General features: G+C 36.8%; 1 protein-coding gene across 4 annotated transcripts in view; it reads right to left on the reverse strand.

Annotated features, from left to right (window-relative positions):
• USP37 (ubiquitin specific peptidase 37) overlaps positions 1–13,317 on the reverse strand; it is a 72,193-nt gene that overhangs the window by 21,607 nt on the left and 37,269 nt on the right. For all 4 annotated transcript variants that reach the window (XM_015563617.1, XM_006763332.2, XM_006763333.2 and 1 more), the window contains exons 11-16: positions 12,357–12,488; positions 12,071–12,194; positions 11,386–11,576; positions 6,029–6,146; positions 4,673–4,752; positions 1,434–1,598 (exon numbers count right to left, since the gene is read on the reverse strand). In XM_015563617.1, coding sequence (XP_015419103.1) covers positions 1,434–1,598; positions 4,673–4,752; positions 6,029–6,146; positions 11,386–11,576; positions 12,071–12,194; positions 12,357–12,488 — 810 coding nt within the window. The remainder of the gene's footprint in view (positions 1–1,433; positions 1,599–4,672; positions 4,753–6,028; positions 6,147–11,385; positions 11,577–12,070; positions 12,195–12,356; positions 12,489–13,317) is intronic.

Here is a 13,317-nt window from a genome sequence, read left to right on the forward strand (position 1 = left end):
TGTCCAAAGTCTTAAAGCTATTAAATTACAGAGTCAGATAGCCTGTTTTCAGGCCTGGTATGATTCATAAAGAGCCTACATTGATAGGTTGATATAGTACTACTGCCAGCCAGAAAGAGTAACAACTCTACCAGCAGAAGGCAGTTGCATCAAGTAAAAAAAAACGAACAAAAACAAACAAAAAACACAGACACAAAACCCACATCTACTCCAAAGAAAGGCCGTAAGACAAAATCCAGAAACATTAAGAATCTCTGGAACAGGTTTTATTAGTATATCCGTTAAGGTCTTTAATATATACTTATAAGATGTAGTATACATTTCAATTATTAAACCAAGGAGAAAGACATTTTTACGAAACAGTATCAATTCACATTAGCAAATGTTCATCCACTTTCTGAAATGTCTTTTATTCCACTTTAGCCAAGAAATCTGGCTTTTCCAGTGTACTAACCATATGACTTTAAGAAAATTACTTAATCTCCTTGGGTCTCCTCTGTAAAATTAAGAGTTTAGACAAAATCTCTAAAGTCCTTTTCAACTCTAAGGTCCTAAACTTTATGACTCTCTCAAACTAGAGTCCAAGTATAAAAAGGAACTACATTATATGGTTCCAAAGTAATACAAGTATGCAGAAGAAAGAGCAGTATTCAGAAAGTCCTAAGGTTTTTCTTGCATTTTATGATGAAGCAAAATTAAAGGTTACTTCTTTTCTCATGTAAAAATTTCTAGGAGCCACTGAAGTTCTTTACTTCCACTGGTAATAATACATTTATGAAGACAAAATCTATTTTTGGGGACCCAGCAAAACATTCAATATCGTGTTTCCCAAATTTTCATATTCCAAAGAGCCAGAAAGGCTTTTGGTAAAAATATTGATTCCCAAGTCCTATCTTAGAACTAATGAACCAGAACTTCTAAGGAACACAGGAGTCAGTATTTTATGTTCAGATAATGCATATGAGCATGCAAATTAAGTTTATATTCCTAACATATATCACATTGTTTCTAGTGATCTAAAATCGTTAAGAGTTATTACCTAAAGAGGTAACTTTTTATGAAAGGCAACTAATGTACTTGGAAAATTTTTGAATAAGCACTTTATTACTTCAATTGATTACAATTACTTCAATCAGGCAGTAATTTAACACAAAATCTCCAAATAAAGCAAAATTAAAATTTCCTTCTTGGTCTGATTTTACCTGGGAGCTGTGTTATCTAGCTTAGTCATTCTTTTGATCAGACACTACAGGCTTTCCACATTATTATTATTATTATTATTATTATTATTATTATTACTATGTCTCTTAAGAGTCTCTCTTGGCACTTACATTAGGTAAAATTATTAGAATATTGTATCCCCAGTGCCTAGCAAAATTTAAGCCTTTCTACTTTAAAAGCAAAGGCAAAGAAATTCTCTCTTAAGGACTTACATTGCCATATGCGCACTCCAACCGAGAGTGAAGGGTGGTTTTGTACTTTCAGTGCAATGAGATGACAGGGTCAGGTATCTTGGAATGATGACTTGCTGCCCAATCTTGTTGTTAAGTGAGAGAGTAATATTGAAGCTATATCGCTTCAAATGAAGAATGAGGATCCTGAAAACAGGAGACGATGACGTCACTAGTTTGTACATAATAAAGGTAGCTCTGTTATACGTGAAAAAAGATCACAGCAACTAGCCATGTTAAATAGCTCTTGATTTAAAGAATACATTTGATCAAACTAAAGATTTGGCCAAAGAACATTTACTGCATATCTGCTATGTGCTAGGCACTGTGTTAAGTAGTAAGAATAGAAATAAAAATAAAACAGTGGCATTGGGTAGATTTAGGTAAAATACTTACAATGTTCCTAGAAAAACAAAATACACACAAAAAAACCCCACATCAGGCAAGAACGCTATATTTTTAAATGCTAATACTGATAACTGAGTTAAATTCTTAAATTCAATGTTATATAGTTTTAAAAAATAGGTGTTATATAACCACTGATAATTTTAATTAAAGCATTAAACAGCCCTATGTTGGATGGTAAACACTGGTTTTGACAAGCTGATTTTTTTTCCTTGTTCATCCTTACCCGAGGATATTTTTTCCATTGATTTGGAGAAAGAGTGGAAAGGAAGATGAGAGACAGAGAAAGAGAGAAACACTGATGTGAGAGAGACACAATGACTGGTTGCCTCCCACACACACCCTGACAGGAGAGGGGGATCGAGCCTGCAACCAAGATACGTGCCCTTGACCAGAATCGAGTCCAGGACCCTCAAGTCCACCATTTTGCAACCGGCTAGGGTAACAAGATAATTTTTGACAAGAAGTAGGCTATTTCATTAGAACTTTCTGTGAAAAAAGCTAAGGCAAACAGAAAAATTTTCTCTACTTAAAAGTTCTACAAAATTTCATGGCACATCTGGTTTGTGGATCTGAAAAGGCTTTTAGATCTGTAAAAACACTTCTTAATTGCTACTGTGGCAACCTTTCATCTCTAATACAGAACATAATCTTTGCTTGATGGACTAGATATAGTTCATAGTGCACAAGAACACTTTAACAAGTGAATTTCAGAACTTTACGGGAATAAACCTCAATTCTGCAAAAATAATGTCTGATTTATGGAAAACAGTTTCATTTCTTACCATATATATATACCTTCATCACAGAAGCCACGAACTGAAAAATCTGTAAATTAAAGTTATCAACTGTATTTTTCTTTTAAAAGTATGCTAGAATTCCTAACCTTCACATTCACAACTTGAGAAAATACAAGGACACAACTGATGTGAAGAAATTGTCTAATTTGCTGACAATTAGAAATGTAAGCATTCAAAAGTCTAACTGCAATACAAAACTATTATGAGATGTCAAATATTTTGACTAAACTAACTCTTCAAATAATCATACCAAAATAAAAGGCAATATGAAAGACAGATGATACAGTTAAAAATCACTGATTTACAAAGATGAGATAGACTAGAAATGAACAGATGTTTAAAATTTTTTTTAAGTATATTAGAAAGATATTTTTATTGATTTCAGAGAGGAAGGGAGGGAGAGATAGAAACATCAGTGATGAGAGAGAACCACTGATCAGCTGCCTCCTGCATGCCACCCATCAAGGATTGAGCCTACAACCCGGGCATGTACCCTGACTGGGAATCGAACTGTGACCTCCTGGTTCATAGGTTGATGCTCAACTACTGAACCACACCAGCCAGGTAGATTTGATAAAGATACCAGACCCTTCAAAAATAGTTGATTGGCTTTAATAGTAAAATGAACAAAAACAAAAAAAGTACAATATTAAGACTTATGATACAAAGGCTTCTATTTCATGTAAGTTTGGAATAAATTAACCTTTAACATATGTGACCTACCAGAAAGAAAAAAAACTAAGAAGATAAATTCCCCTCAGTATTTTTTTCTACCAGTTGAAAGACCATATAACTAGATAGCTAGAAAGAGAATACATTCAGCTTGCCAGGTCAAACAAGTATTTTTAATTGTATACCAGTTTCATTCACTAATGACAGCTGGTAATAATCTTTTGCCTTAATATTTGTCTCCTCCCACCCTCTTGCCTTAAAACACTCACAAATAGCAAAGAACAAATTTTTTGTTATGATTTAGAAAGTCATTTCTTTAAAAAATATTTCATTTTCTAGAAAGGAGCAAAAGAACTAGGCTCTAGAGCAGTGATGGCGAACCGATGACATGCGTGTCAGAGATGACACGTGAACTCATTATTTTGGTTGACTTTTCTTTGTTAAATGGCATTTAAATATATAAATAAATACCAAAAATATAAATCTTTGTTTTACTATGGTTGCAAATATCAAAAAATTTCTATATGTGAGACGGCACCAGAATTAAGTTAGGGTTTTTCAAAATGCCGACATGCCGACCTAAAAAGGTTCGCCATCACTGCATTAGGGGCTAGGTTCCAGAAACTCCATAATTAGTTAATTCTTTTTTAAAAAAAATATATTTTATTGATTTTTTACAGAGAGGAAGGGAGAGGGATAGAGAGTTAGAAACATCGATGAGAGAGAAACATCAATCAGCTGCCTCCTACACACACCCCATTGGGGACGTGCCCGCAACCAAGGTACATGCCCTTGACCGGAATCGAACCCGGAACCCTTGAGTCCACAGGCCGACACTCTATTCACTGAGTCAAACTGGTTAGGGCACTTAGTTAATTCTTATTGTTACAGAGACTTACCAACTTATAAGAGCCTTTGAATAAAGAAATACACAAATTGCAGAAAAGTACTCTTCCTATTTTATTTTCACACACAGATATGTGTGTCTGTAGCAGATTTTTACTGAAAGTTTGGGATAAGAGTGGGAGGGGCTACAACACAACACAAGAAAAAAATTATAATTGAATGTTATACATTACTTAATTAAAAAACTACTAGTATTCACTATCATTATTCCCAAGTTTCACCAGCCAAGTCCTCTTGTTGCCATCACTTGGGACTCTGAAGTTCCTTCAACATTCCAAACCCTCCTCCTGTCTTCTGCATTCTAGCTTTCTATCCTCTACCCTCTTCATATCTCAGCTCTACTGACCTTCTTTACCAATCCACTCTGGTAAACCTCACTTATTCAGTAATATCTGTAAGTACTTTAAAAAAGAAAAATGAAAGAGCAATTAATTTTACCTGGGTAGCCTGTTAAATTTGTGCCTGACAAGAGCACACTTCCCACTACACTTCTCACAGGAATACTCGATTTCTTCTGCCTGTAAAAAGACAAGAAGGAAAAATAAAGAAGCATAAAGTTGAATTAGTATTGTCCCATTAAATGCTACTAATTTTCTTTAGTCATATTACTTCAGTGGCTTGACAGCTCCGACCAGTTTGTATCTAGAGTCACAAACCTAACTAAATTAAGACCTAATGCTCAAAATATAGTTATAATAACATGCCCTATTTCAGAATTACTAATTTCCTTTTTTACAAAGGAAACATCTCAATTTATGATAGTAACTCAATTTATGATAGATTCTACGGTAGCAGATTCTCAACCTTTTCCCCATGAATACATACACAAGAACCACTGCCAAGAGTATATCTAACATTTGGCCATAGCAGAGATAAGATCACCTTCAGGTTAGGCGGAGTTCCTGGTCTGTTAGGTGTAACTCTACCCCTTTCTTATAATGGAACTCAATCTTCTGGTAACAGCCCACTAAGAACAACTGCTCTAAAGGACCAAAGTTTGGGGTGGATAGCATTACCTAGAGAAAACTGAAACAAGAAATCCTTAAAAAATGGGGGTAAAGATACACAGGAAAAGCTTCAAATTCTACGATAATAATAGGAATAGCAAGGAATGATTAAAGCAAAAAGAAAAGCAGAGTATTTATCATTGGGTGGAGCTAAATGTTACTCATTTAAAGAAAAGAAGTTTTTTAACCTTAGGAAGACAATTCTGCCCATTTGCTACAACAAAACAAGAAACACTATTTTAAAGACAAAGGGTAATCCTGGCAAATTTCCTTCAGTTATAAGGACTGCTACACAACAGGTCCAATTATGCCTCAGATTATCTGTTACAGTATTTCACAGACACAAATATTTATTTACAGCATTAGGTAAACATGACTTCTGTGTTGTTTCTAATAGAGTACATACAACCTAAGAAAAGCAAAGAGCATTTTTTATTCCTCAGATCTTAGTATACTCACTTATATAGTGTCTCCAATTTTAATCCACATTACCAAATTTTAGCATGTGTCACTTCCTAGGCTTCAAATTAATATTTGTTTACAAATAACTGCTTCTAAGGTTTAAAACACTTCCTGTTGAGTCAAATGTATAATCTATTTAAGCAATCAATCTTCTTCAATGAGTTAACAATTAGATTTATCAAGCTTTTAAAAATATTTATATTTCTCATTTGCTTTCCCTCAAGTAATTTTGTCCAAATTCTGCCTTAAAGAAACTAACTTCAAATATAATTATATATGATATATAAAATTTAGTTATGTAAAAATACCAAAATATATTACTTACCCTAAAGAAAAGATCAAGAGAATCTTGAACTGAACGCAGAGGGAGCGGCTTTTTCCTTCGAGGAAGGTCGATGGAGAGGTCATTAAACTGTTCTCTTTTGGGAATAATCTCTCCACATCTGTAAAAGAAGACAAATCTAAGCATTCAGAAACCTAACTGCAATACAAAATAAATACAAATATACTTCAGGAACACTGCTCCCCTACAGTGTATGAACAGGCTATGATTAAGCATAAGAAATATACACATTTAAGACACGTTACTTTAACCCTTATTAGATCACAGGTATCCGACTGGTGTTGGTCAGTGGCTGAGCGTTGAGCCATGCACCAAGAGGTCACTTGGTTTGATGCCTGGTCAGGGCACATGCCCAGGGCTGTGGGCTCAAAACCCAGTAAGGTGCATGTAGGAGGCAGCCGATCGACGTTGATGTTTCTCTCTCATTAATGTTTGTAGCTCTCTCCCTTTCCCTCTATGTCTAAATTCAAAAAAATATATATATATCCAAAAAAATCAACACAAAGGGTAATCCTGGCAAGTATTTAAGTACTTTCTTAAAATGTGAAAAGGCCCTGAGGTACCAAGATTCTGGCATTTTTAAAAAAAAGGTTAGAACAGAATGAACAAGGGGAAGAGTAATAGGAGATGAAGCTAGAGAGTAAACTGGGGGAGAGGGGTTAATCAAAGGCAGATCATAAGAAGTTTTGTAGATCATAGTAAGGATTTCAGCTTTTATTTTAAGGGTTACAAGCAGAGGGTTGACATGAACTAATTTCCATTAAAAATTTATCACTTTGACTAATGTGTTTAAAATAGACCACAGAGAGACAAGAACAGAAACAAAGAGACCAGTTTAGAAGGAACTGCAGCAATCCAGGCAAGAGATGATAGCAGCTTAGTCCAAAGTAGTGGCATAGAGGTGGTAAGAAGGGGTCAGATTCTGGATTTACTGTGAAGAATTGAAAGGATGTGCTGACAATTAGATGTAGGGGTGCAAGAGAAAGAAAAGAATTAAGATATACACCACATTTCTGGAATTGTCATTACTGAGATAGACTGCAGAAGGAAGTTTTATGAGGAATATTAAGTACTTAATTTTAGATATTTTAAGTTCTTCAAATGAAAAATTCAAAAATTTTTTAAAAAAATATGTTTTATTGATTTTTTACACAGAGGAAGGGAGAGGGATAGAGAGTCAGAAACATCGATGAGAGAGAAACATCGATCAGCTGCCTCCTGCACACTCCCTACTGGGGATGTGCCCGCAACCAAGGTACATGCCCTTGACGGGAATTGAATCTGGGACCCTTGAGTCTGCAGGCTGACGCTCTATCCACTGAGCCAAACCGGTTTGGGCAAGAATTCATAATTCTTCATATTCAAGAATACATGAACATATTGAAATGCCATGTAATAATTGAAAACCGGTAGATTTAAACTATAATACTTTAAAAAATAGGTACATTTGGCAAATTGGCCAAACTAACTTATAGTCAGAAGAGACAGAAGCTAAAAATAAAAAATTACAATATGAGGAATAAGGTATATAATATTTTCCTTCAGCCAGAAACTACTTTGTGGTTAAAGAACTGTCTTTTTTTCCTTTTTTAAAAAATATATTTTTATTGATTCAGAGAAGGGAGGAGAAACATCAATGATGAGAGAGATTCAGTGACTGGCTCTCTCCTGCACACCGTCTACCGGGGATCATGCCCACAACCCGGGCATGTGCCCTTGACTGGAATCGAACCCAGGACCCTTCAGTTCACAGTCTGATACTCTATCCACTGAACCAAACAGGCTAGGGCTAAATAACTGTCTTAAAGAAAATTATTAATAAAGCAACTAAGTTATGGTCTTTGAGGAGATAGTTGTACCACAGTGGCTGTGGCCCCACAGAAACTTGTTGCCTACAGACTTGGCAAACTCCTGGGCCACTGTTCAGCCTGGCGTGCCTACATTCTGTGAGTCACGTAGTTTCATGCACCGATGCACACACCTCAACCAGACACCTGACTTTTGGGTGCTGCGCCTGACCGATGCTGTTGGCACAGCGCTGGAGCCACCTCTTTGATATCATCTTCTTTCTTCCTGTGGCCATTTCTATCAGAGGCAACTGAAATTTTTCTATAAAAATAAATTTGGTTGCCCTAGCCAGTATGGCTCAGTTGGCTGAGCATTATCCTGTGCACCAAAAGGTCACTGGTTTGATCCCCGGTCAGGGCACATACCCAGGTTGTGAATATAATGCTCAGTTGGGCACATATGGGAGGAAACAGATTGATGTTTCTCTCTCCCCCCTCTCCCTTCCTCTCTTTCAAACCAATAAAGACATGCACCAAGAGGTTGCTGGTTCGATTCTCAGTCATGGCACATGTCCAGATTGTGGGCTCGATCCCGGTGAGGGGTGTGCAGAAGGCAGCTGATCAATGTTCCTCTCCCACTCCCATGTTTCTTTTTCTTTCTTCCTTTCTCTAAAAAAATCAATAAAAAAATATTTTTTAAACCTTTGTTTCTTTTTCTGACTTGAACAAATTTTGTTTCTTTTTCTGACTTGAACAAATTTTGTTTCTTTTTCTGACTTGAACAAATTTTGTTTGGAAAGTTCACTGGGTCCTGGCTGGATGGCTCAGTTGGTTAAGTGTCGTACTGTACACCAAAAAGTGGCAGGTTCGATTCCTGGTCAAGGCACATACCTGGGTTGCGGGTTTGACCCCTGGTTGGGGCACATATGGGAGGCAACTAGTTGCTGTTTCTCTCTCACATCGATGTTTCTCAGATCAATGTTTCTCCTCCCTAGCCATCGCTCTCTAAAATAAATATCTTCAGGTGAGGATTAATAAAAAAAGTGCATTAGAAGGGAAGGATGGCAGTCTATCACATTATTAACTGCTGATGGGTTTTCCAGCTTTTACAAGAAGATGAGCTGAAGTTGTAAGACCTGGACTTTTTCTTTTAAAAAATAATTTATCCACTGGAGGAAAAAAGGCTAAAGAAAGCATGAAGGCAACAAATGTCACAGACTGGTGACATAGTGCAATTTACAATAGCTAAGAACTGGAAACAGCCCAGGTGCCCATCAGTAGATGAATGGATAAAAAAGCTGTGGTACATTTACACCATAGAATACTGTGCAGCAGTAAAAAAAAAAAGAATCTCTTACCCTTTGAGGCCGCATAAAGAGATCTGGAGAGTATTATGCTAAGCAAAATAAGCCAGTCAAAGAAAGACAAATATCACATGATCTCACTCATATGTGGAATCTAATGAACAAAACAGACTGATGAACAAAATAGATCCAGAGATATAGAAGCATAAAACAGACTGATGGATCTCAGAGGGAAGGCGGGGTAGGGGAGTTGATGGGGAGAGATTAACCAAAGAACTTATATGCATAATCAATGGACACAGACAATAGTGTGGTAAAGGTCTAGGGTGTGGGGTGTGGGGTGGAGGGCGTTAATGGGGGGAAAAAGGGGACATCTGTAATATTTTCAACAATAAATTTTTAAAAGTTAAAAAAAGTCACAGACTAGTAATACAAAACTACCATCTTTAGTGTCCACATTTCACATGGTTATTCAAAATTTTAGTAAAAAATACTAGAATGTTCTAGCTGAGAGACCTCAGTGAACACTACATTTTGAGCAAACCAAGAAAAACAGACAAATATGGAAGCCAAAGAATGGAGAGCCAATATATGGGTATTGAGTATTTCTAAAAAAAAAATTCCAGAATAAAAGAAAAATAGTATTTAGAGAATAGTTTCCTTGAACTGAAGAAAACTTCAAATCTTCAGATGAAAAAGTTCCATCATGTTAAAAGCAAAATTAACAAAAAGTGTCTATATCTAGATGTAAACTAGTGAAAAATGCTAATTTCCAATAAATAAGGAAGATTTTCAGGAAGAAAAAGATTATCCAGAAAAATCAGGTTTCTCCCAAGTTACACATAGTAACAAGATACAATGAAACAGCCCAGTCTACGTGGCTCAGTGGTTGAGCATCGACCTATGAACCAGGAGGTCACAGTTCAATTTCCAGTCAGGGCATATGTCTAGTTTTCAGGCTCGATCCCAAGTAGGGGATGTGTGCAGGAGGCAGCCAATCAATGACTCGCTCCCATCATTGATGTTTTTATCTCTCCCTCTCCCTTCTTCTCTGAAATCAATTAAAAAAATTTAAAAAGATATAATGAAACAGTTTGCATAATATGTTGAAGGATAAGGCTATATGTGACTGAATAATCCTGTATTAAAGTCACAAAATTAATTCTCACTAATACAGGGGCTGTGAAGAATTCTACTCTCTCTGAAAAATTGCATTCAGATATGTACTACCAATAACTGGAAAATTAATCAAAACAGAACCTTTTGATGTGATACAATGAGCATGGAAATTAATTAAATTTAGAAAGTAAATTTGAGTAACTAATGTAAATATGGTTAAAAAGCATTGAAGTTAAAAATAATTCAAATTTTGATCTATTTTATAAAAACCCATTTTTAATAAAATCAATTTGGTTCAATAAAATAAGCAATAGCAAGTTTTTTCAGGATAAAAAGAACAAGTATTCCCAGATAACTTGATATTCCACACAGCCCTAGCCGGTTGGCTCAGTGGATAGAGTGTCAGCCTGCAGAGTGAAAGGCCCCAGATTCAACTCTAGTGAAGGGCGTATGCCCTAGTTGTGGGCTCGATCCCCAGCAGGGGACTTGCAGGAGGCAGCCGATCCATGAGTCTCTCTCATCATGGATGTTTCTATCTCTCTCTCCCTCTTCCTTCCTCTCTGAAATCAATAGAAATACATATTTTTAAAAAATCACTAAGCAGATTTGCGGTAATCAATAAAAATATATGAAAAACAAACAAAAAAAGCACACACACAGTAGATCAAAATGAACTGTTATCGCTAAAGCATATGGCAAAATATTTAAGTACTTTTTAGTTTTCACCCCACCAAGCATTTTTACAGAAAATAGTAACACTAAAAAAAGATGTCTGTATTTCTGTTTTCCCATGACATGGGAAGGAAAATGTGGTAAGAATTAAAACCTTCAGAAGAGTTTCAATCACTTGCCATTAAAATTAAAAGGAGCCCTAGCCAGTTTTGCTCATGGATAGAGCATTGGCTTGAGGACTAAAGGATTCCAGGTTCGATTCTGGTCAAGGGCACATGCCTGGGTTGCAGGCTCGATCCTTAGTAGGGGGCATGCAGGAGGCAGCTGATCAATGATTCTCTCCCATCATTGATGTTTCTATCTCTCTCTCCCTCTCCCTTCTTCTCTGAAATCAACAAAAACGTATTTTAAAAAAAAAGAATTAAAAGGAAAAACAGATTTCTTGGAGACTACTTACGCTTTACAGATAATGGAGTGTTGAACCTCAAACTCCAAATTAGTAATAACAGGGCAAGTGTATACTCTAGTGGCTGAAATATCTGGTGAATTTTCTTCTCCAGGAACAGGTTCAGTCTTCCAAGTTTTATTTAATTTTTCCATATCCTCTTTTAGCTGGTCTAAGCACTGACTTAGAAATTCATGAGCATCCTAAGAAGGTATAACATCCTTAATCAGATCAAAACATTTTTTATCACAATAATAACTTATCAACATTATAATTTATAAAACTAAGCACTTGGGAGTCAATAACACTATATTAAAAAGTAACATAGAGATTTACTCTACATATTTTCTGAATAAGAACAAATGATGAATTATATATTCTTTACTATCAGTGAGATTAGCAAGAATAATGGAATTCACTTCTTCATTTTTTTTAAAGAAAAGGTAATTTAAAAAAAAAAGCCTTTGTAGGTAAAATACCCCAAGTTCCTTCACTGACAGAACACATCTGTATTATTAAAATATAATAAACCACGAAAGAGTCACATTGAACCTTACCAGAAGTTCTTAGGTTCTCCAACCTGTGATGAACACAACATACATGTATAAATCTCACTTTAAAGTAAAAATCAGGTAACACACTAAGATCATTTCAATTTCCACTACCTCTAAAGTGGCTAAAAACAACGGATACTCACATTCTGCATATAACCAGAGAATCTCTCTGCTGTAGCAGAAATGGCATTTTTAACCTTCTTGAGTAAATCCTTTTTGGTCTCTGAATTACAGGTATCTTTTTTTACTAGCAAGTGTGCAAAGCGTCTGGTAAAACAAAAGAGACTAGTTTAGCATATTTTACAAAACACTGAATGGTATGATATTTTAAAGACTATTAACATAGCACATAGAATTTTAAGTGTCTAAAACTTCATTATTCTATAATCAATAAGGTAAAAGTTTACTCAGTAAGTACGTAACAGTTACCTGATAAGTGCATTGTGTGGAATTTTCTTCCATGGGATACCTTGCTTAAGCAGGTCATTTGCAAATGACTGGAGTGAAAATAGGGACTGTAAAATAGCATTCATATAGCAAGTATTTCCCAAGTTGGAGAAGCTGAAAAGTAAAGAAAAAATACTTTTGAAGACATTGGTAGTTCCTGAAGTATGTTCATTAGAGCATGGGTTCTCCAGAAAAGCATGCATCAGAATCACCTAGAGGGCTTATTAAAATACATATTGCTGGGCCCCATCTCCATAGTTTCTGATTCTGGAAAAAGAAGGTGCAAAAATATGCATCTCTAATAGGATCTACTGATGTAATGCTGCTGGTCTGGGACCACACTATGAGAACCACTGCATTATAACATTACTAGAGGCCCAGCGCACGAAATCGTGCGCAGGTAGGGTCCCTAGGCTTGGCCCGCGATCAGGGCTGATCTTTCCTCGCTGCTGGCAGCTGGCCCCATCCCCACTGCCACCGGTTGCCCTCTGTGTGTGGGGCGACCAATGGGGCGATTGGGGCCCTGGCACTGCCCACGTCCGCCACCACTCACCACTGGTTCCCAGTTCGCCATCGGGCGATTGGGGCCTGCGGGCTGGGGGCAGCTTCTGCGTTGAGCATCTGCTGTCTGCCTACCGGTGGTCAGTTCACATCATAGCCGACCGGTCATTCTGCCATCGGTCAATTTGCACATTACACTTTATAAGACTAGAGGCCCAGTGCACAAAAATTTGTGCACTCGGGCGGGGGGGGATCCCTCAGCCCAGCCTGTGCCCTCTCACAGTCTGGGACCCCTCAGGGGATGTCCACCTGCTGGCTTAGGCCTGCTCCCCAAGGGATTGGGCCTAAGATGGCAATCAGACATCCCTCTGGCAACCTGGCAGCCCTCGGGGGATGTCCACTTGCCAGTGGGGCGCAGACCTAAGCTGCAGTTGGACATACT

The sequence above is a fragment of the Myotis davidii genome, unplaced genomic scaffold, assembly GCF_000327345.1.
Source record: "Myotis davidii unplaced genomic scaffold, ASM32734v1 scaffold575, whole genome shotgun sequence".
NCBI classification, from domain to species: Eukaryota; Metazoa; Chordata; class Mammalia; order Chiroptera; family Vespertilionidae; genus Myotis; species Myotis davidii.